General features: G+C 43.6%; 2 protein-coding genes and 1 long non-coding RNA gene across 5 annotated transcripts in view; 1 reads left to right on the forward strand and 2 right to left on the reverse strand.

Moving 5' to 3' along the window:
• Nucleotides 1–304, reverse strand: part of CLN5 (CLN5 intracellular trafficking protein) — a 33,891-nt gene extending 33,587 nt beyond the window's left edge. For both annotated transcript variants that reach the window (XM_070408917.1, XM_070408916.1), the window contains exon 1: nt 128–304. In XM_070408917.1, coding sequence (XP_070265018.1) covers nt 128–282 — 155 coding nt within the window. In that variant the 5' untranslated portion in view covers nt 283–304. The remainder of the gene's footprint in view (nt 1–127) is intronic.
• A 2,189-nt stretch (nt 305–2,493) lies between these two features.
• Nucleotides 2,494–11,362, forward strand: LOC139004996 (uncharacterized). The gene is made up of 3 exons (XR_011470635.1): nt 2,494–3,071; nt 8,153–8,339; nt 10,792–11,362. It is a non-coding gene; the product is annotated as an uncharacterized lncRNA (long non-coding RNA).
• A 5,335-nt stretch (nt 11,363–16,697) lies between these two features.
• On the reverse strand, nt 16,698–23,677 carry ACOD1 (aconitate decarboxylase 1). 2 transcript variants are annotated; one of them, XM_070407445.1, is made up of 5 exons: nt 23,593–23,677; nt 21,273–21,434; nt 20,427–20,516; nt 18,907–19,112; nt 16,698–18,073 (listed from the first exon to the last, which is right to left on the reverse strand). In XM_070407445.1, the coding sequence occupies exons 1-5, from the start codon at nt 23,602–23,604 to the stop codon at nt 17,128–17,130; spliced, it is 1,416 nt and encodes a 471-aa protein (XP_070263546.1). In that variant the 5' UTR covers nt 23,605–23,677; the 3' UTR covers nt 16,698–17,127. The 2 variants fall into 2 exon arrangements, with proteins under 2 accessions (XP_070263546.1, XP_070263545.1); XM_070407444.1 differs by lacking the exon at nt 23,593–23,677 and having other exon boundaries at nt 21,273–21,490.
• Between the last annotated feature and the right edge of the window lie 685 nt (nt 23,678–24,362).

Genomic DNA, 24,362 nt, shown 5'->3' on the forward strand with positions numbered 1-24,362 from the left:
GGGTTTGCCCACGGCCCCGAGACCCGGACGCCACGCCCCGCGCGCGCCCGCCGCCCCGCGCGCGCCCGCCGCCCCCCGCGCGCGCCCGCCGCCCCGCGCGCGCGCCCGCCGCCCCGCGCGCGCTCACCTGTAGGGCACGGGCCACTGGCGCCTGGAGGGCGCGCCCGCGGCTGCCGCCTGCCCGAGCAGCGCCAGAGCCCAGAGCCAAGGCGCGCGCCCCAGGGCCGCGCCCGCGCGCCGCAGCCCCCGGGTCCGTAGGCCGGTGTCCCCTGTCTGCGCCATGCGGCGGCTCCCGGTGCTTCCGGCGCCTCCGGAGCCCGGCACTTGCGGAGGGCCGCGAGCTGAGCATGCGCGGAGCCACACCGCCGCCCCGTGGGCACTGGTGACTCAATCCCCGGCCTGCGCGTTCTGCCCTCTGCCCTCTGCCCTGGCCCTGGCCCGAGACTCGGTCGCCCCGCGCAGGAAGCCTTCCTGAGCCTGTGGCGGGTCTCCCGCGGCCCAGTTCCCTTCCTCCCGGGTGTTCTGAAGCTCCATCAGGTCTTGGCCTCTATTCTTTCTAAACACACTGGGTGCTGGGGGCGGGGTGGGGTGGGGGGGCAGGGTTGGGGGAAGGGACTGGATGTGTTGGGTCTTCTGACCTAACTTCTCCGTTTAAAGATCACCTTTCCTTTGGAGCTTCTTCTGAACCCCCCCTCCCCTTTGGGCTCCTTTCTGCCCTGTCCCACAGGCCCAGACTAGGTGACAACGAACATTTGAGTGAAGGAGAGTCTTTGTTTGGGTGTTGGATGCAATGGGAAGACAGTCTTGGAGGGATGGCTTGATCTCACGTGACCTAATCGGTGATACAGTGGCCAACACTAACAAATACTGCAGGGGCTACTGCTCCAGGTGTGGGAGACAGACAGACATGAGCAGAGCAAGAGGACCCGCCAGGTACAGAAGGTCGCCAGGGTGGGACATGGGTACCTGGTAAAGGGAGCATTCTAAGAACAAGGGTCTCGCCCCAGCGTGACTTTTCCTCCCCTGGCATGTCGCTAGTCATGCTGATTTGCCCCTTTAGAGAGGAACAAGGGGGCTGAGAACAGCCTTTAAGCACGAAGCCCCAGGGACAGTGAGGTTCTGACCCTCATCCAATACATTTAGGCCTCGGTTGTGTTTCAGCTCCGGGCTCAGAAAAGCAGCAAAACCAGACAAGTAACTTCACAGCTGGCCACAGGGCCAGCTGCATTGACTAAGACCTGGTGCCGACCAATCAGGGCGCACCTGGCAAGCTGATGAATATTCTGTTGGGTCATCCCCTGGGATCTCTCCTAAAATCACCCTTAAAAGCCCTTTGGACAGCGGACCCAGCATGGTCTCCCGGCTCAGGAGCAGGCTGGTGTCTTTCCCCTCCCCTCTCCTTCCCACGGATGCATTACCTTTACCCTCTTCTCCTAAGCTCCAAGGGCTCTTTTTCTTTTTCTTTTTTTTGCCTCTGTAACTTGTTTCCTGAGCCCATTTCTTCTAGAAATTACTTTTTCCACCTTTGTGATTTGCCAAATACTGTTCTCTTATAGTTTGAGTTTTGGTTCTGAATGCTTTCCTAGCCAGAACTTAAGTACTGAGGTTGCTGAACCCAGGTCCGATCTGACCCCACGGGTCTAACAGCAGGTGCCATTCTCGCAGCCATCAACATAAACTCTAATCTACTCACTCATTTCCCCCCAGACGTTCCTCCTTGTTTGGCTCTACCACTTCACTAGGGAAGAAGATTCTGTATTATCCTCTTTTTTTGACAGTTCAGCCACCTCAAGAAAACCACAGATCAGCTGCCTTGCTTTATGACTTACCATGCTGTTACACACAGATGTTGGGTTATGTCTGTAAATAGAACATTAAAGGCGTCCCTTATAGTCACTTGTTTTACAAGAGATCAGCAGACTGCTGTGCTGTTAGGCCAGAGCTTTCCAATGCCCTCACTTCACTCTGAAAGGAGTTTTAGGGACAAAATAGGCAGGTTTAGAGAGTTTTAGGAATAAAGAGTTTTCTTCCACTACTATTTGCAGAGTCACTCTGAAACGAGTTTTAGGGATAAAATAGGCAGGTTTCAGGAGTTTTCGGAATAAAGAGGGCCCATGGGGGAGGAATGCATAGGTGAGGGCTTGGAGCTGCCAGAAGGCATACATTCATGGCAGGGCGGGGCGGGGGGAGGGTCGGGGCGCGGGAGGGAAGGTGCCACAGGATAAGGGGAGAGGAAGACATTCATTCACAGAAGATAAGGAAAAGCCACAGCATATAGGGAAAAAGGGAAACTGAAAAATTAGACAGAGGCCGAAAAACCAGGACTACGGGCTTTATTAGAGGAGAAGGACCTGCCGGGCTGTCTCGCAAGGGGAGAACAGCAGCACGTGCAGGGATGGGCACGCCTTTTGAGGGGTGGAATGGGAAGGGGTGGGGGGCTTAGTGTACTCGGCGCACTGATTGGTGGCTTACTGCATTGTCCATATAGGACAAGGGCTTAGGGTATTTGGCAGGTGTGGATTGGTGGTCCAATGTATAGTTCATATAAGGTACCTGGTTAGTCACTCAGGTATTTCCGGGCTGCAGGTTACGTCATACTCTGCCCACCAGTTGGGGAAGGGAGGATCTATCAGAAACAAACTTTCACAGAGGGTAGAGAAATGTCTGCCGATAAATGGGAGAAAGAGGAAAACAGATTTTCACAGGCGATAGAGAAATGTTACAAGATAAGGGGGAGAGAAAAAGGGGGGCACCAAGTGGGGTTTGGGCTTTGAAGGTGATATTCTGCCAAAGGAGTGACCAATTAGAAGGGAGTATCAAGAGACAAAGAACTACAACCTTTATAAACCTTTACAAAAAAAGAGTTTAGTGGGCTGCCCCTGGGACCCCCTCATTATGTGGGAGTCTGTATTTGTTCCCAATAAATTTCCACTCTTTTTATCTATCACCTTTTGTCCATGGCTTCATGCTTCCAATCCATCTGGACAAGGAACCAAGAAAGAAATCACCCTTGCATCCTGCTCAGGAAAACAACCCAAATCAACTCACATGACTGAGCCATCACAATACTTGTAAGTATATAATAAGCGAGGTGACTACAATGGCCAGAGTTGACCACCTTGATGAGATCATCACTGGCTTCTCCTGGCCTGCCAGGCCTTCTGAGGGCTGATGGGAAGTAGTTCTGCATCCCTTCCTGCCCCCACCAAACACCTTTGCCCACTTGCTGCACCAGGTTGGGGAGTTCTGTGGAGGTTCAGGCAGGGCCCCATTTTAACACCCGCTTATCTAAGCATTTAGGTGGCTCCAATCCTAGCCCTCCTCCACATATAAGCCTAGTTCAAAGTCAAGTCTAAAGACCCACCCAAGATGAGAGGGGCCAAATCCTTGCCATGAAAGCTGAAATGTGATGTTGGATTTGTAGGATTTCCTGCCGACTAGCACTTGAGGATGGCTTAAGACTAATTAAAAGAAACAGTTCTCCAATGCAATATTGTACAAATAATGGGACCATACACTAGACCAGTGGTTGGCAAACCGCGGCTCAAGAGCCACATGTGTCTCTTGGGCCCCTTGAGTGTGGCTCTTCCACAAAATACCACGTGCGGGCGTGCACGTACAGTGTGATTGAAACTTCGTGGCCCATTCGCAGAAGTTGGTTTTCAGCCTCAGCGAGTCTATTTTGAAGAGGTGGCGTTAGAAGAAGTGGGGGTATGTTTGCTGAGGTCAACCCCTCAGATTGAGGACGTTTTTAGCAAAGGCCAGCTTAGGAGTACCCTAATTAAGTTAATAACAATGTACCTGCCTATATAGTTGAAGTTTAAAAAATTTGGCTCTCAAAAGAAATTTCAATCGTTGTACTGTTGATATTTGGCTCTGTTGACTAATGAGTTTGCCGACCACTGCACTAGACAGTCACAGTCAGTGGAACTTCCAGTCCTGCTCAGGACTTTCCAGAACTACAAAAGTAAACTTCAGGCTGACCTTGATTGGTGGCGGGATTTCCTATTTTGGGTCTACAGCTCTAACGTGAGAAAGCGGTTTCTCATATTGGCCTTAACTTAGCATCTTACTAGCTGCGGTCTGCTGCGGTCTGCTCTGGTCCGGTTCTGCCTCTGTTCCTCTTGGTGATGACCCCAGCACACCAGGATAAAGATGGTTGTAGAATATTGTTGCCTAATCCCTTCCTGTCCTGGTTACTTCCCCCTGCTACGTAGCTGTTAAACCTTGAGGGTCCATTGACACTAAGGGCCCTAGCAGGTTTGGCTCAGTGGATAGAACATTGGCTCATGGACTGAAAGGTCCCGGGTTCAATTCTAGTCAAGGGCACAAGGGCATGTACCTTGGTTATAGGCTCTATCCCCTGCCCCAGTCAGGGCATTTCTGTCTCTCCCTCTCCCTTCCACTCTCTGTAAAATTCAATGAAAAAATATCCTCAGAAGAGGATTAACAAACAAACCAAGATAAACCATTGAAACCAAGGGTCCTTATGACTTTGACACTTTACAACTCTACTGTGTTACTATGCTTTGAAGAAATACTGTTTTCTGCTAATTTTGCAACTGGTTTTTATCTGCCTTTTATTCCAGGCTATGAATGGCAGGGCAGATTTTTACATTCCAAGCTAATTTTTACTTTCTCATTTATAATGTGATGGTTTTGAATTATTCTTTTAGACATTAAAAAAAACCAATAGTCTGCCAAAGAGGTCCACAGAGAAAAGTTAAGAGGACTTGCTCTGAGCACACTAATTTTCTGCACTAATTTAATTTAATTTTGTTTATTTTTTAAAATATATTTTATTGATTTTTACAGAGAGGAAGGGAGAGGGAGAAGGATACAGAGTTAGAAACATCGATGAGAGAGAAACACCGATTCAGCTGCCTCCTGCACTCCCCCTACTGGGGATGTGCCTGCAACCCAGGTACATGCCCCTGACCGGAATCAAACCTGGGACACCCCCCCCCCCCCTCACCCGCTGAGCCAAACCGGCCAGGGCTGCACTAATTTTAGTGTAAGAGGTTAACAATATCTTTTTTTAAAATGTATTTTTATTGATTTCAGAGAGGAAAAGAGAGGGAGAGAGAGATTGAAACCTCAATGATGAGAGAGAATCATTAATTGGCTGCCTCCTGCATGCCCCTTACTGGGGATTGAGCCCGCAACATGGGCTTGTACCCTGACCAGGAATCGAACCATGGCCTTCTTGTTTATAGGTCAATGCTCAACTACTGAGCCACACTGGCCGGGCAACAATATCTTGATGTTAACAAAATATTAACCACTTCCTCCCCCCTGACCCAAAGCCTATGAGACAGGTATAGTTACCTGTTCTATAGGTGCTTAACTGGTTTAAACAAATACATCAACTATATATAGGTCCTATTTTCAGATTTTTATTCGCAGTTTCACTTACCTATAGCAGAATTTATTTTAGATCAAAGATAACAAAGAATAACTTAAATGTGAATTTGATAAAATTTAAAATTATAATATTCCTTTCAAGGCATTAGAGGGGCTATCTATTTAATATGCAATACTTTTAAAACAAACAGCCAGCTCTGGAACTATAGTTAACATCTCACCCTAATCCTAAATCAAGTAATTTTGCATTTATACTCCTTTGATACCACTGTGATAATCTGGTCACTATTTAACAGGAAAGGAGTAAAGGGGAGACTAGATAATATAGACATGCCATTTACACAGCTCTGCTAATTTAGCACTCTCCAAGTCTGTTCCCCGATGATTGATGGAGGAAGGGACTGAACAAAGGCAGTTTGGACACATGCCCTGTAAGGTCTGAGTAATGTGGGAAGGTTCTTATTGTCTGTCAGTCACACCTGGGAGTGAGTCAGTGGCCAGAATAGGTGTGGCCACTGCAAGGGCTTGAAACCTAAATATTTAAGTTTATGAACAAAGGGAGTTCCTACCTTTTTGCCTCTCTTGGCCTTTGGCTCAGAGGCCCTCTTGGGACTCTTGTTGTAGGGGGCTCACTCCCCTGTGCCCATATGGCCCACAGCCTTGATGGCCCCACACATAATGGCCTAATGGACTATAAGTAGCCTGAATGCTAGACTGGACCCAGCTGCAATATGGAATGGAAGCTTTGGCATTGCTTTTGGCTCTGCTGGAACCCCAGCTACACCTCTTTCAGGACCAGATTAAGGGTCCTGGGACTTTACAACCCGAGGAATGCAATTCCACGCCAATAAAGTCGTCTACCACACCCCACTCTCACATGGGGGCTTCTGAAAATGCTCATTTCAGCTGTACTCCAAGAACCCCATTCCTACTCGTATCTGGGAAATGTGGCCCATTAATTCCTCCGGTAACACTTTTACTTGCTGCATTAAATCTCTTAAACCAGGCTTTACAATTCTGTATGTATTCATTGAATATACAGGGTGAGCAAAAGTAGGTTTATGGTTGCATTGTGACATTCTTTTGAGTTAATAAAGCTATTGTAATAATCATAACCTGCATGTTTTTTCTATACAAACAACTGTTAACTTACTTTTACTCAATCCTGTATTTTTTACAGTTTATTCTCAAGAAAACCATTTTTAGAATGAAAACTTAACTTTTCTCCATGTATATCAAACAAAAAGAAGCAGTGTCTACCACTCAGTAGAGGAAATACATTAGTATTGAGGTTTCGACACAGCTGGCATTTACTATATTTAATCCTCCCCAAAACCCTATGACAAAGGTGTTATTACTTCCTACTTTCAGACTGAAGAAATGTAGGCAGAGATATTGAGTAACATTCCCAATATCACACAAGGTATAGATGTCCAGCAGTCAGACCCAGAATCTGCTCCTAACCCTGTGTCCTGCTTCTCAGGTTCACTATTATATTCCTCCTCCTCCTCTTACCTTTCCACCTATCCTCTTTCTTTGCCTCACCCTTCTCCTTCCCTTCCCTTCCCCTTTTCCCTCTCCCACCCTATCCTCCTCAAAGAAGTGAGTGGATACATATGTGTATTCACAGCAGGGGATCTTTCCCCTTCCTGATGCTTATACCAGTTTATTTCCTCTTTCTACGTGTGGGCATCACTGACAGCCATGTAAGTAGCCTTCTAGGTTAAGAATTAGAATTCACTTCATGAGTTTGCAATTTTCCATCCATGGCTTATTGGGATTTTAACTCAGGGCCGTGAGGTTGTCAGTGTTAGCTCCCATTTGCTTTAGATCCAGAGGTTGCCAACCCTGACAAGTGATGGAATCACCTGTGGAGATTTTACCACATCCCAATGCCCACTCTCATGCTTCACTCACATGTAACTGGTTTGTTTGGGCCTCAAACAACTGTGGTGATTCTAATATGTAGCCAGTGTTGAGAATCATTGCTTTAGAATGGTTTCAAGGGCAGATTTCATTAATCCTTTAATTTTAAAAAATATATATTTTTTTATTGATTTCAGAGAGGAAGGAGAGGAGAGATAGAAACATCAATGATGAGAGAGAATAATCCACTGCCTCCTGCATGCCCCCACGCACATGGGACTGGGAATCAAATTGTGACCTCCTGGTTCATAGCTCAGTACTCAACCACTGAACCATTCCAGACAGGCTCTCTCATGTTTTTGAGACCCATATGCTCTGATCTATAAAATCATATCTTCTCTTCCATCTCCTTAAAAAGCGTATGTATTATATGGTATATACATGTGTATTTGAAAACCAAACTCTGTTGTGGTCTTTCTTTCTTTCTTTCTTTCTTTCTTGCTTTCTTGCTTTCTTGCTTTCTTGCTTTCTTGCTTTCTTGCTTTCTTTTTCTTTTTTCTTTTGATTGGCATTTTATTTTATTTTATTGAAAGCATTACAGATGTTCCCCTTTCCCCCCAGTATCTCCTTCTAGCTGTTCTGGTTTCTTTCTGGAAGCTAATTTATAGCACTTCTCTCTCTCTCTCTCTCTCTCTCTCTCTCTCTCTCTCTCTCTCTCTCTCCCTCCCTCCCTCACTCCCTCTCTGCAATTTCTTTCTTGACATTGAGCTGTATTACTTGTTGTTGGTGTTGACCTAAAGGCATATACTAGTAGAATTACTTAGTGGTTTTCTCACTTTCCCTTCTGATTTAGACTCTGAGATTGATTTGCTTGATTTTTTCACAAAGGCAATGACATTTGTTTTTATTTCTATCTTTGAAGGTGAAGATATGTGCTCCAAATGCCGAGCAGCTGCACATGGTTAATCACTTGAAAAGTAGCCCAACAGCAGAGAAGAGAAATGCGCTGGAGGGAAGTGCCAGGAGAGCCTGGGACTCACCTAGTTGGGTAGGCCTGAGCTCCAGCGAGCTTGATGCTGTCATTATACCTGGTGACTTAGCTGAAAGCGGTGAGACCAACTGTTCATTTTAATTGCTCACTGACTTCAGAATCCTCTTCCCCAAAGGGTAGTGCAGGCTCAGCTACCAACTTGAACTCTCTGTGTCAGGCTCTAGGTCTGCGGCTCTCAAACTTTCCTGCACATGAGAATCATTCAGGGAGTTTAAAAAATTTCTTGTGCTTGGGTCACACTTGAGATCAGTAACATCAGATTCTTTGGGGCTAGAAACAGACATATATATATTTACATTTATATTTATATTTATATTTATATTTATATTTATATTTATATTTATATTTATATTTATATTTATATTTATATTTCAGAGAGGAAGGGAGAGGGAGAGAGAGAAACATCAACGATGAGAATCATTGATTGGCTGCCTCCTGCACGCCCCCCACTGGGGGTGGAGCCCGCAACCCAGGCATGTGCCCTTGATCAGAGTAAAACCCGGGACTCTTCAGTCCACAGGCCGATGCTCTATCCATTAAGCCAAACCAGCTAGGGTGAATTTTATTTGCCACATCAAAAACACACAGCAAAATAAGGAAGGGCATAAAAGAAACAACAGGAGATCCCAGGCTGGGCTGCTTTGGCTCATTGGGAAGTCAGAGAAATGGGGGCCTTGAGACAGGTTCAGGGGGTTAGTCCGGCACAAGCTGTCACTGCCCATTGCGCCCCTGGTTCCAAGTATCCTGAGGTTCCTTAAAGGGAAGAATTGAGGAAGGAAATGGCTTGGCATGTTTCCCTGGGGAAGAATGTGTGCTGGGTCCTTTGTGTTGAGGGTATTGTGTTGAGTCTCTTGAAGGTGGGACTCTTAGGGGAGGTTTCAGGGGAGGGTCCAGTAGATTATTCATCGGCTTTCCAGGTGTGCTCTTTCAGGATCATGGTCTCCACTGATTGGTCATTGAGTGGGCAGGGGGTCATTAGTTAATGCATCTGGTCCTGAGGCAACAAAGGCATCTGGTTTTGCTGCTTTTCTTGTCCTGGAGCTGAAATACAACTGAGACCTTTTCAGTTCAAGGATCACTGATAGATAGGTGACCCTATCTTTTAAAATAAAAGATTGATTTACTAGTATAATTTAATTTTTAAAATTTAATTCCCTTCATAAAAAGCTATCCTATCAAATAAAGAAGGAATATGCTAATTGACCATCATGCCTTCACAAAGATGGCAACACCCACAACCACAAGATGGCGGTGCTCAGTCCCATCAGCCCCGCTGGGGCAGCAGGTGTGCGGCATGGCTGGGCCCGCTCCCTGGCGGGTCCGGCCGCTCTGTGTGCCTGCCTCCAGAGTCGCCCAGCCGATGCCCGAGGCACAGGTAAGCCTTGGATGGTGGCTGCCTAGCTGCCCAGGGCCAGCCCGAGGTGCAGGCAAGCCTTGGATGGCAGCTGCCCAGCCGCCCAAGGCCGCCCGAGGCTCAGGTAACCAGGGCTGGCTGAGACTTGCGCTACCAGTAGTGGCAGCAGCAGAGGTGTGATGGGGACGTCACCTTCCCCTGATCGTTGGGTCATCTCCCGCCCCTGAGGGCTCCTGGACTGTGAGAGGGGGCAAGCTGGGCTGAGGGACCCTTCCCTCCAGTGCATGAATTTTCATGCACCGAGCCTCTACTATGTTATATATTATATTTTCCAAACTAAACAATAAAGTCAATTGTATTTTAAGACTAGAGGCCGGTGCATGAATTTGTGCATGGGTGGGGTCCGGCTGACCCTCCGCAATGAGGGCCAATTGGGGCAGGGCTGGCAAGGGCAAGGGGACATAGGAAGTTGGATGGCAGACCCTGCCCCCGATCGAGTTGGGGGAGCTGATCAGGGGGCCAGGCTGGCCGGGCCGTGGGAGGTTGAGGGGGGCCGACCAGGGCCCCGATCAGGCTGGTTGGCCGCTGCAGTGCACATCATAGTGACTGGTCGTTCCAGTCATTCCATTGTTCCAGTTGCTTGGTGTTTATATATATGTAGATTATTCTAAACATACACAATATTCTTGAAATTTTTGGAGGCAATTTGGAGATGTCCCAGTGAGAACTGAGAATCATTGCTTTAGATCAGGAGTGTGTTGCTTGTGAATACTTACACATATTTATCTAAATAGGTTGCTTCTTGTTATTTTACATATAAAGTAGTTCAGATATCTATTGCTATGTAACAAATATCACCAAAATTTAGTGGCTTAAACAACAACTTAGTATCTTCCTGGTTCTGTTGGCTGACTGGGCATAGCTGGGCTTTGCTTGAGGTCTCTCATGCAGTTGCAATCAAGAAGCAGTGGGGACTGCAGACATCTGAAGGCTTTACTGGGCTGGAAGATACCACAGTGGGTGTGGGCTTGGGCTGGGATTGGCTGGAACACCTGAGGGCTGGCTGGGTGGCCATTCCACCTGGTGAGCTTGGGCGTCCTCATAATGGTAGCCCTTGGGAAACATTTTCTCCCACTCAGATCTCCTTTTCTGATAGGTTTGCTGATGTAGACCAAGCAACTGCTGTAAAAGAGCCGAGATGCAAACTCAGCTGCGGGGATGTGAGTGAATCTGCCAGGATGCCACCAAGCGGTGCAGACATGCGCTTTCCTGGCACGGCCCCTCTGCATGAAATTTGTGATGAAATGAGGGAAAGGGTGGGGATGTTTTGTAGTGTATTTGAAAAATGATGCTTTAGTTATAATATTTAGAAGAAATTATGCACGTGAAAATATTTTTGCTCTGACCAAATGAATTACATACACACTCTATCATGTGGTGATAGATACTTTCAGTGTGATCTTGACCCAAAGATGAAATAACCATTATTGAATTTTTTAGACACATAGTGTTCCTAGACAAACACATTGTCATTTTTTTTATTTTATTTATTTATTTATTTATTTTTAAATTAAATCTTTATTGTTCACCCTCCGCCCTCACTCCCCACCCACTGTCCTCATCCATAGGTGCACAATTATTGTCCAATCTCCTCCCGCACCCCCACACCCTTTCCCCCACCCCAAGAATAGTCAGTCCATTCCCTTTCTATGTCCCTGATTCTATTACAATCACCAGCTCATACTGTTCATCATATTATTTATTCACTTGATTTTTAGATTCACTTGTTGATAGATGTGTATTTGTTGTTCATAATTTGTATCTTTACCTTTTTCTTCTTCTTCCTCTTCTTAAAGGATACCTTTCAGCATTTCATATAATACTGGTTTGGTGGTGATGAACTCCTTTAACTTTTTCTTATCTGTGAAGCTCTTTATCTGACCTTCACTTCTGAATGATAGCTTTGCTGGATAAAGTAGCCTTGGTTGTAGGTTCTTGGTACTCATCACTTTGAATATTTCTTGCCACTCCCTTCTGGCCTGCAAAGTTTCTGTTGAGAAATCAGCTGACATTCGTATGGGTACTCCCTTGTAGGTAACTGATTTTTCTTTCTCTTGCTGCTTTTAGGATTCTCTCTTTGTCTTTTGCTCTTGGCATTTTAATTATGATGTGTCTTGGTGTGGTCCTCTTTGGATTCCTTTTGTTTGGGGTTATATGCGCTTCCTGGACTTGGAAGTCTAATTCTTTGACCAGGTAGGGGAAGTTTTCTGTCATTATTTCTTCAAATAGGTTTTCAATATCTTGCTCTCTCTCTTCTTCTGGCACCCCTATAATTCTGATGTTGGTACACTTGAAGCTGTCCCAGAGGCTCCTTACACTATCTTCGTATTTTTGTATTCTTTTTTCCTTTTGCTTTTCCTGTTGGGTGTTTTTTGCTTCTTCGTATTTCAAATCTTTGACTTGATTCTTGCGATCCTCTGGTCTGCTGTTGGGAGTCTGTATAATATTCTTTATTTCAGTCAGTGTATGCTTAATTTCTAGTTGGTTGTTTATCACAACATCGAGGGTCTCACTAGATTTCTTGAAGATCTCAATACATTTATCAGCAGTCTCACCAGTCTTTTTGAGGGCCTTACTAAATTTATCGGTGGCTTCTAGACAATTCTTTAAAGACCTTAAAAGTGTGGTTTTGAACTCTATATCCTGCAGTTTGCTTTCCTCCATTTCTGTCATTTGTGTCCTGTTTCTTTGTCTCGGCATTTTTTATGCTTCGCTGTGTCGATAGAGTGCCTTTCTGTGCTAAGTGTCCCAATTACCTGAGGTAGACACTCTTGGTGCACCCCCTTGTGGGCTTTGTGCACAGTCTTGTTGTAGTTAAGCCTTGATTGTTGTAGTTATCACTGGGAAGAATTGACCTCCAGGCCAATTGGCTGTGAGAATCAGCTGTGTCTGCAGTGGGAGAACTTCTGTGCTGGAGACACCCCTCTGGGGCAAGACTTGCTTCAATGGGGCTTTGGTGCTCACTAAGTCTGCCCCCTGAGTGTGTCCTTTATGTTTCCCTGGAGCTGCAAACTGGATGGTCCCACTCTGACCTCTGGGCTTCCTGGCTCCTGGATCTGTAGGGAGGTGCTAATCTAGCCTTTGCCTGCGGCTATCCAGCAAAAGCCTCCCTGCAGGGCTTGGGCGGGGCAGGTCCCATGGGATCAACAGAGCAGGGTTAGCAGTTATGGCTGCTCTCAGTCTTGTCCTCAGAGGCTCTGCTTCTCAGTGTCCCAGTAGTCGCTGCAAGCCCCTTGGAGAGAAAGCTGCCCTAGGGTTCTGACCGATGCCAGACAGTCCTGCTTCTCCCATATGAGTCTGGGTCCCTAGAGACTCGCCTGGAACTGGAGCTCAGAGCCTGAGACTCTCTCCCGATTGAAAACGACAACCGTGCCCTCAGCCGCCAGCCCGCTCCACATGCACTCCGCACCTTAGTATTTTACTTCTGCACTGCGCCTCCTCTGAGTCTGGGTATGCTTTTCTCTTTCCTTCTAGTTGTAGAATTTCCACTCAGCCAGCCTTCCAGTGGCTCTGGCTGACGTCCGTTCCGTCTTTTAGTTGTATTTTTGAAGTGGTTGTTCGAGGCAACAAACTCTGGTGTTTACCTATGCCGCCATCTTGGGTGTCTCCCGGATTTTGCCACATTGTCATTTTTATCTACTTATCTCAAAGGCTTTTTCCTGAACCTCCAGGTTGGTTCCAATATTGAAAGGAATTTTTAGGGGTAAAATAGGCAGGTTTAGGAAGTCTTAGGAATTAAGGGGTCCATGGAAAAAGCACAGGGCTACAGAGCAGCAGAAGATACATTTCCATAAGATAAGGGAGCTGGGACTTGCAGAAGGTACATTTCCATAGAATAAGGGAGCTGCAGAAGGTACATTTCCATAGAATAATAGAGCAGGAGCTGCAGAAGGTATACATTTACAGAATTAAGGGAAGGAAGCCCCTTATTCAGAAAGGGAAGAGGAGAGCCCAAAGGGAATAGGAAAACAATAAGGGAGAAGAAGAGGAGAACCTCACACAACTCACCTGAGGTTTGAGCTCTGAAGTTGCTATAGTGACCAAATTAGAGGGGATAGTGACCAGTCAGAGGGGATGCCAGGGCACAAAGAACTGCAACCTTTATAAACCGTGGAAAAAAGGGACTTAGTGGGACTCTCCCTCCCCATGTGGGAGTCTGTGCTTGTTTCTCAATAAATTTCCATCTTTTGCTATACCACCTTCTATCCGTGGTGTCATTCTTCGACTTCATGAGACAAGAACCCGAAAGAACACCACATGTTCCAGTTTAATTTTCCCATTTCAATATGAGCAACAACTATAACTGTGTTGGATTGACTTGTGTTTAATAATAATGACAACAAAAAGCAAGGAGAATTTTTTAAGTGACAGGATGATACCTGAACGTTGGTTTCTGCATTTACAACTGAACAAGATGACTAGACTAGTTTTCATTGTTTCTGCGAAGGTATTTGTTCTGCTCTGAGCTTCAGATAAGGCCATGATCTATTTTTTACGTTACTGTGTATCATACGTTCTTCTGATGTGCTATGTAGCCCTCTAGAGTTTAGCGGGAGCCAGTGCAGCTGCTCCTGAAACATCCCCTGCCTTCAAGGTGTTTTGAATGATTGCTTTCTGTGAACGATCCCTATGCTATTTTTCTTTTTAATCCTCACCAGAGTGAGGGTGGAGGGGCTCAACGGAGGGAGGGGAGGGGGGGACGGGGACATCTGTAATACTTTCAACAATGAAGATACATTTCAAAAAAGAAACAATTGGCAAAAATGTGCAAGAATTAGTCATGAAGGAAATGCAAATTAAAATCATCATGAGATACTATTGCACACTTACCAGACTGGTTAAAATGTAAAAAAGTGACAATTCTAAGGGTTGATGAAGATATGGAGAAACTAGGACCCTTAGACATTGCTGGTGGAAATGTAACATGATAGAGCTAGTTTAAAAACAGTTTTTTATAAAGTTGAACATATACTTACCAGATGGCCCAGCATTCCCACTCTTAGGTATCTACCCAAGAGACATAGAAAGATATGCCTACAGAAGGACGTGCATGAGATTGTTCATGGAGGCTTTATTCATAATAGCCCCAAACTGAAAACAACGCTACCCATTAACTAATGACGGGTAAACAAAGTGTGGTACCTCTGTTACAGGCAGCCAGAGACCCCCGAAAAGGTATCATCAGACAACCCCCTCAGTTGAAGGAAGAGGGCGGTCTCCTTCTCAATTCTTATCTTCTAGTATAAACGAATTTAAAGGAGAGACCCTGATTGTATTATGACAAAGCCAATTTATTAAAGCAAGCAAATTTATTAAAGAAGCAAGGCAAGCAAGTCTGTTTCAGTTCATTGGGCTCAGAGGGCAGACAGGCTTTTCCAGCTAACCCCGGAGAGCAAATGCCATGTGCGGGTTTGAGGAGTTCTATACTCCCCTGTCTATGTGTTTCAAGAATTCCTCTGTTGAATATCTTGGTATAGATTAATTTTCAAGGTCCTTTTTTACTTCTCAGAATTCATGAGAAGCACCTGGCAGTTTTATCTTGCCAAGCCTTGAGACTGCTGGCTTCTCTGTTAATGAGTTAAACAAAAAATAATAATAAAACTTCCTTTTGTTCCTTTCCCCTTCCTCCCTCTTTTTCTGCATTCTCTCATTAGGGAGGTTTTTAACCATTTTCTCTCAAGTGTCCTTGGCTGGGAAGATAAAAGCTTGTTATTTACAAGCCAGCTGTAAATTGCCCACACCATTGGCCTTGTTTTAACTTCTTTATCTCAGTTTCCCTACTCATCTTGCCCTGGAATTTTCCTAGCTTTTCACTGCCCTGTAACATATCCATACGATGGAGTGTTACTCAGCAATGCAAGGGAATAAAGTGCTCTGATACATATGTAGAAAAATCTTAAAAATTTATGCTAAGTGAATGAGTCAGACACATAAGCCTACATATTGTATGATTCCACTTATTAGAGAAAATATTTGGAAAAGATAAAACTATTGAGATAGAAAGCAGATTATTGCTTGCTGAGAGCTGGAGAGGGAACTGGGGATTGATTGCAAGCAGTCATGAGGAATTTTTTTAGAATGATAGAAGTATTCCAAAAACTGAATTATGGTGATGTTTGCACAAATCTATAAATTTATTAGAACTCATTGAACTGTACACCTAAAATGGATGAATTAATAGTATGTAAAGTTGATATTAATAAAGCCAAGAAACATTTTTAACAATGTGTTCATGGTCTATCTTTTTAACTGAGCATTTAGTCCATTTACTGTTTTTGTAATTATAGATATACTAGAGGCCCAGAGCACAAAATTTGTGCATGGCGGGTGAGGGTGTTGTCCCTCAACCTGGCCTGCACCCTCTCCAATCTGGGACCCCTCGGGAGATGTCTGACTGCCGGTTTAGAGCAGGCTGGGCTGAGGGACCCTCCCCAAGTGCATGAATTTTGTGCACCAGGCCTCTAGTTTACTATAAAAGTCTCTGCTAATGTTACCATTTTAAACCCATAAGACATTTGATTATTTTATACAGTCAATATTTATTTAATTGTAGACATATACATTTTTTGTTGTCATTCACATATATATGTATATATAGTACAGAGAGGAAGGGAGAGGGAGAGAGATAGAAACATCAATGGTGAGAGAAAATCAATAATTGGCTGCCTCCTGTACACCCACACTGGGGATTGAGCCCACACCCTGGGCACATGCCCTGACCAGGAATTGAACTGTGAGCTCCTGATTCATAGGTTGACGCTCTTGTTGTCATTCTTTATTATATCTCAGACTCTTCATTCATTATTCATTTCTCAAAAACCTTTCTTTTTAATAATGAAAGGTGACATAATGCAGTGGTTAAGAGCGTGGCTTCTGAAGCAAAGCCGCTTTGTTTTTTAAACTGCTTTTTATTTCTGCTTTACAAAATAGAGAAACTATGGCAGAAGGATACCTAGTAACATCTAGTAAGTTGCAGAGGCAGGATTTTAACCCACTAAGCTCTTATATTTAAGCCCAACAGCATCCCCACCACCGTGGAAAGCTTCTATAACCCCTGATCTAAGAAATCTGTCGGTGGCACAGCAGACCAGAGCCCTTCTCCACTGTCAGCAAAAAAAATGTACAGGTTCAAAGTCTTCTCACACCTGAGGTTCATGAAGTTCATAAAATTCTTCTGAAAATATTAATTTTATAAGGAAGTCACAGGTGACTTGAAATTCAGCTTTATGAATGCTTATAGGTCATTGGAATAGTCTTGCAAATGAACAGGACAAGACCCCTTCCATAGATATCCAGTTCTGTCTGGACTCCCTCCACCATGCTGCATTTAGTTCTGGGCAAACCAAGAGCAGACCTTTTCTCTGGGAAGCCAATCATTGAATTTCTCCAAATATAAAGTCATTTAGATATTGTACTATGGAATTATTAAATGCTAGATAGATTGTGAAATCATCTCTGATGGAGAGGGTCCTTTCAGAAGTGAGGTTAACACAGAACAGTCCTCTAGACCTTCCAGATTGTCTACTATCTTTATAAGTCTTTCTACTGCATCACAGGACAGCATCCTGGAGGCATTGGCTCTGAACTTGGCCTCTAGGTCCTTCTGGCTCAGTGGCTTCCTCCAGTGACCATAGAAGGTATCGGCGCGCTCCGTGAAGGTGGCTCCATCCTTGAGGGTGACGCTTATTTCACAGTATAGTGTGTTGAAGTTTGGCAGGTTGTCCTGAGGATGCTCCAGCTCCACCTTGCAAAGTAACTCTCTCACCTGCGGCCTGTTGATCTGGTGTTTGTGGAATGATGAAACCATGATGCCACCATCGAGCAGCATGGCACAGGCCACATACTGGAAGGAGTGACGGGCTTCATGCTCCGAGTCTGGGAAAGGCCGGTTTACATACTGGACATCTGGAATTCTGAGCACAATTCTCTCAATGTGGTCAATGGGACACATGGCTCTGTCTGTTACAAGGTGCTTCCTCACGGATGCAGCGGCGTCTGCCACCCAGTGGGTGGCCAGATGTGCAGGGAAACTCTTGAAAGCCACATCCTGCTGGTCCAGGAGCCACGTGTAAGAATCTAGGTTTGGAAGGACTTTGGGGGAGTAGTTGGTATAGAAGGCCCCGAATCCAGTCTGCGTGTCCAAGACCTGCTTGTTTCCCTGGAGACCCAGCATTGCCAGAAAAACAGCTTCTATCCCGTGCCTGGCAGCATTGCCCATATGAAGAGGCTTGGTCTGAGTGGCGGCATTTGCCATGGGTGCCCCGGCATGAGAAACAGCAATAGCCAAGGCCTTCTGGCAGTTTGTCATGCTGAGCCCTAAAATCTTGGATGCAGCAGCAGCACTACCCAAAGTTCCTACCACCGATGGGGGATGGAATCTGAAAAGCAAAAGGCAGTATTAGAGATTTACAAACCTCAACCACCAGGAGGCAGTATAGTATAGAGATCAGGAACTTAGATCATGGGGCTATACTTCAAATCTCAGCTCTTCCACTTACTAGCTGAGTGATCTTGGGGAAAGTTATTCAACTTCTCTGTACTGTTTTCTCTTACTAAAATGGCAATAATAATAGTATCTACCTTATAGGGTTTTGTGAGTTTTGAATGGATTCACATGCTTACAACAGTGCCGGAAACAGTAAATTCTTTATAAATGGTACTTTTATAATTACTGTAGAAAGGTGAAAGTTGTTGATTGCTGAAAGATCATGTAAGTAACTATAAAAATTAAGGGCCTTTTAGAAACTGTGTAAGTTCACTCAGTATTCCAATTTACACCTCTCCTAGCAGGCTGGACCAAGTGACAAGATAAATATTGTATTGAACCATATGATACAGCCCGCATTTGACCTTTTTTGCGCTATGGCTTGAACAGTCAGGTTTGGGATATTCTGTGTGTTCTCATTAGTCTGAAGAACCCTAACAAATATCAAAGTAGATTCTGCTTTGATGGGATCAGGAATATTCAGGGAGGGTACCCATAGGTCCTGGATGATGTTCTACACCCAAAGGGAAATTTTCATGAGCACTTCTGAAGTCCTATCTTTGTATATATAGTTTGATATGTGACTGGTGACCTGACTTATCTGCCAGCACTAATATTAACATCTTCAGTTGAGCCACACTTTATGCCAGAAAGCTCTACAGAAGTAACGATTCACAGATGAAAGGGAATATGACTGTCTCTTCGTGGGGCAAATATTTTCCATACCTTTTCGGTATGTCATTGGCGTCTTTGGAAAAATTCATTAGTCGGCCTTGCACTTCAATCCCAACATTGAAAGCAAGCAGAAGGTCGAGACCGGAACACTTTGGACTTGGAGGTAGGGCTTCTGATAAAGCCATGAGGACAGGAAGGACAGCTCCAGAAGGGTGGGTGGCAGGATACCACGTGTCATCAAAATCCATTGAGTGAATCTATGAAGGCAGACACACAAACAACAACCAAAACCAAAACGTATTTCCCTGGATGCAATGGCTTTTGGACCACTAAGCATTTAGTTTAGTAATAGCCTTGTTGGATGTGAGATTTTAGATCTGATTCCTGAAAATAAAACCTATGAACAGGCTGTGATTCTTTTTTTTTTTTTTTTTTTTTTCAGGCTGTGATTCTTGATCACATAGCTGGGCACTTGACAGACTGTCCTCTGCCAAAAGCAGGCAGTACCTTGGGGAGCAGCTAGTGAGCCCCAAGAAGCTCGCGTCTTACCCAGGTGACCAGAGCTCTCTGCCACAGCCCCTGAAAAGATCTATATTTCCCTTATAAACAAAGCAGTGGGATTAGATGGTTGCTTCATCCTTCCCTCCCCCACTTCCTCCTCCACCCTTCAAATAAGTTGCACTAAAACTTTAATGTCATTTGTTCCATATCGGGCCATATATTTGTGTACTTTTTATTATGAAATAATTTTAGACTTATGGAGAAGTTGCAAGAACTTTTGAACCAAGATTACATACTAAGCTATATTTTAAAACCATTATTTTCTGCTATGAGGTTTTAGTCCTCTTTAACCCCTTTACTTTAACCTCTTTAATTTTTTCTTATATGAAATAGTAATAACCAGAAGTTCATTTAAAATAGATTTTTTATGTTTATTGGATGTGGCCGGTGCACTTTCTACTGCTTACTGGACATTTATTCCTTGGATGTACCATTGGGTTTGACTTTCAATATTCTGCGCTACTATCCCCTCAAACCATAAATATATCTCAAAAACCCAACATATTCATGTCCAAATTATATCTTCTATAAAGCATAAAAATTGTCTCTTAGACAAGAAATGCTGATTTTTGTTTCAGAAAATAAAGATATCATATAGCCATTATTTCTTTTTCAGTAAATATTTGTTGAATGAATCAATTAATGAATTAATGAATAAATAAATAAAAGGCTGGTTACTGGATAGAAAGTGGTACTCAAGAAATTGAGTCTGGATATTGGGTTTTATATTCTCTGCTATATACATTCAGAGTTTAGAGTTTGAGCTACCTTAGAGGTTGAGCTATCTAAATCCTATCTTATTTCCTCTACTTCACAATTGATTTAGAAAGTATCAATTCACTATGAAAACTGAGATTACTACATAGGAAGGAGGGCAGTCCACGTCATCTCTATGAATTTCAATGATGTCATTAGTAAAATATGGAAATTTAGCAATTTCTGAGATATTTCCTGGCTCTGAAAATTATTGTATTTGTCTAACAATGGAAAAGACATGGAAATCTCCTTACAGCCACACCGTTGACAAAAGCAGCATATGTCGGTGGGAGTCTCAAGGTTGGCCGCCCCCAAACAGTGCTGGATAGATTGGAACTGTAGATCTGGAACAAAAGAATATCAATCAGTGATATAAAGTGTGAACATAGCATGCCAAGCTTTCATTGCAGGAGTCATTCTTCATCTTTGGAGGCATTACATTAATAGTCCTTAATTGAACCCTTTGTGCTATGTTAAATCAAAGCCTTAATCATTAGATTCTTCTCTTCCTTGTAGGACAATACATGACTTTCTCCATTGAAGTGAGAAGAGATACTGTTGCTTGACCCAGACCACGATTCATAAGTGCTCTAGGGAGTAGAGTCTGAATTTACTCTTATTACTCCTCATGGGTAAGTACTAGGAAAAGTGAACTAACTGCCTATACCAAGCACATCCTCTGGAGGGTGGATGCTATGTCTCCCACATACACACCCCTCTCTGCTCAGAGTGCTGGCCCAGCCCTTTCCCCAGAGACTCTCAAAGTCTTTGCATGAAGAAATCATCTTGGGTAGGTACTATTGCTTCTAAGACTCTCAGATAAAAAAAGCTTTCAGTCATATTAAAAAATAGGAGATATTACTAGTGTTAAGGTAAAGCCAGTGACTTAGTGAAATATATGGATTAATATTAAAACTCAGATAATAGAACATAGAAAAGCATAACACTATATACAACAATGCTGTATACACCAAGTAGTATCCCTAACACGAGGAGCAGAGCAGTAGAACACACACACAGCTCTGGCACACTCACGGGTACACTCATAAGCAGGCATGTGTGCACACTGGCTTTTACTTCTACAGCAGGCATGAACTTACTTTACTATATTCGTTGGCTTTGTGAAACACTTCTGTACTGGTTCCCAGGAATCCAACGCCCAGCGTATCCAGAATCATCCTCTTGCTCCTCTGAATGACATGATCTGTCAGGTGTCCCACTTTCAAGCCATGGATCACTTTGGCAAAGCTTTCTGTGACGGACTTTAAAGGGAAGAGGCTTAGAACAGTGACACACTCACTGTGTATCTGCATGCGTCTTTTCTAGATGAAAACTCGAGGTACTTTTATGTAAAGAGTTTATTCCACTAGAGGAGTCATTCTTCATCTTTGGAGGCATTACATTAATAGTCCTTAATTGAACCCTTTTGATTCAATTGATCAAATGAAGTTTAATTTCTAAAAAATGAAACTAGACCACCAACTTACACCTTACACAAGAATAAACGCAAAATGGATAAAAGACTTAAATGTAAGTCAGAAATCATAAATATCCTAGAGAAAAACATAGGCAATAAAATCTCAGCCATCTCTGGCAGCAATATTTTGCCAATATGTCTCCGATGGCAAGGGAAACTGAGGAAAGATAAACAAATGGGACTACATCAAACAAAAAAGCTTCTGCAAAGCAAAAGGAAACATCAACAAAATAAAAAGGGAACCCAATGTATGGGAGAACATATTCACCAATGATACATCTGATAAGGGGTTAATTTCCAAAATATATAAAAAACTTATATAACTGAATACCAGGAAGACAAACAATCCAATAAAAACATGGGCAAAGGCCCTAAAAAGATACTTTTGAAGTATCCATCTTATATAAAAACTGCTGTTTGAAAATTTAACCCTGATAGTATGGCTTCTGTCTTAAATAATAAGGAAAATAAGACTACTCCCATTCCAGAGAGGTCCTAAACTATGCCCCAGATAGAGTTGTCAGTGCTGACACCCAGACAGTTGCCAGGCCTTGCGATATAGTCTCATGGCCCCTTCCCAGCACGCAGGCCTTCTTTTTCAGAAGGCCCGGAAATCTCATTCCAAATTTGGGAGACAAAGGACTGGAAAAAGTATAAATAAAGAGAGTTTCCTCCATATTGGGGCCCAGAATTTGAAAGAAACATTTTTCTCTGGGCCTGCACAGAATTTAATAATAAAATGTAACTCCTGTAGTCAGCACTTCAGTTTAACCTCTGCTTTGGCAGCGTGCTATAACTGTAGTTGCTGGCCATGGAAGTCGGCACTGCAGTTCAGCCTCTGCTTCGGTAAGGTGCTGTAACTGTAGTCGCTGGCCAGCTTAATAAAGGCTCCTAAATATTGATCTGAGTCCCTGGTGGTCATCTCTGCGGGTCACCCCATTACACTTTTCTAAAGAGAACATACAGATGGCCAATAGACATATGAAAAAATGTTCAAGGTCATTAATTATCAGAGAGATGCAAATAAAAACTACAATGAAGTATTACCCCACACTTGCTAGAATGGCTACCATGAACAAATCAACAAACAAATGTCAGCACGGATGTGGAGAAGAGGGAACCTTCATGCACTGCTGGTGGGAATGCAGATTTGTGCAGCCACTATGGAAAACAGTATGGAGCTTCCTCAAAAAATTAAAAATGGAACTGTTTGTTGACCCAGTGATTCCAGTTCTGCAATATGTCCTAAGAATCCTGAAATAGGAATCAGAAAGAATCTACTGTGGTTGCAGGTTCCTCCCTGGCCTCGGCCCTGGTCAGAGCTCCTTCTGGCAGCTAAGGAAGAGGCCATGAGGAAATAGAGATGCAGCTGCTCAGCTGTCTATAGACTGGGTGACCATCTATTTCTAAAATATTATTTTGGTCTTTTTGACTTTCTCCTGATATTTACATCTCTTTTTAGTAAAATACTGTGATAATGTATAAATTAAGACAAAATATTCAATCTTAATAAATATTTCACAAGTTCTTGCTATGTGTCTGGCATTGTGCTAAGGTCTCTAGAATAACAAACTGAAACGTTATGGTTCTTTCTGTAGAAATCTTACCTTCTCTGGGGGTCTAAATACAGTAAACATATCATTATAAATACAATCTGGCAAAGCCAACGTTAACATACACAAAACTAGGAGGTTAAAATTCAATGAACGTATAATGATTCATTTTCTTCCTAGCTTTATACAACAGACATAAGTCTGTCATTGGTAGAACATTGCTAAAAAAAAAACCAAGTTGCAGTTAATTAGATATCCCAGAGGCTATGAGAAACAGTAAAATGCCATTTTTGAAGTAGAAGCAGGTGGCTCTTCAAGGGAGAGGAAATGGAGACAATAGAGGTAAGCTAGAAAACCAATTTAAATTAGCCACATAAAATAGAACAATACCTTGAGCTTCATGGTCTAAAGAAGAGGTTTGTCTCAGGAGTGAATCCAAGAAGTAATTCCTTTTCTGTGTGATTGCCTTTTATACCCGTCACTCCTCTCAAACCCAACCTCTTTCTCTTTGTTCTAACCTTAAAATTTGTACCATTTCAACACTTCCCACTTAAACTCATTTTGAGGAACCAGAGGTTTCCAGGGAGATAATGAGTGACCTAGGTCATGCCTGATCACAAAGAAGAATAGTAACTCTGATGCAACCAAATCTCCACGTAATAAGGAAATGATTAACTGGATACCGGCTGTGTGGACCAGCACATAGTTCCTGCTGTTTTCCACCCTGCCTCCCTTTAAAACTCTTCTCCTTGGTTCAGAACTTCAGAGATGGTTTTTGGACATTAGTCCACCATATTCCCAGGCTGCTGGCTTCCTGAATAAAGCAACCTTTCCTTTCCACCCAACACTTGTCTCTCAAGTATTGACTTTCAAGCAGTGAGCAGCTGGGTTTTTCAGTAACAATTTGTCAAAATTAGGAAAATATTCACTCCTTTATGTAAGTATTACACTTCTAAAAAGTTATCCTAAGAATATAAACATGGATGTATGGAAATTTGGGGGAAAAATAAAATTTATAGCCTTGCTTCTTATTTAGTTAAAAATGAAACAGTTTCTTCTCAAGGTGATGGAGTAGGTGGATTCTGCACTCACTTCCTCCCATGACTGCATGCAAATGAAAACTAAGTTATAGAACAGTCAACCTGGATAACCTTCTGGAG

Source organism: Myotis yumanensis, unplaced genomic scaffold (assembly GCF_028538775.1).
Source record: "Myotis yumanensis isolate MYYU_CA2020_CCGP unplaced genomic scaffold, mMyoYum1.0.hap1 SCAF_3, whole genome shotgun sequence".
NCBI classification, from domain to species: Eukaryota; Metazoa; Chordata; class Mammalia; order Chiroptera; family Vespertilionidae; genus Myotis; species Myotis yumanensis.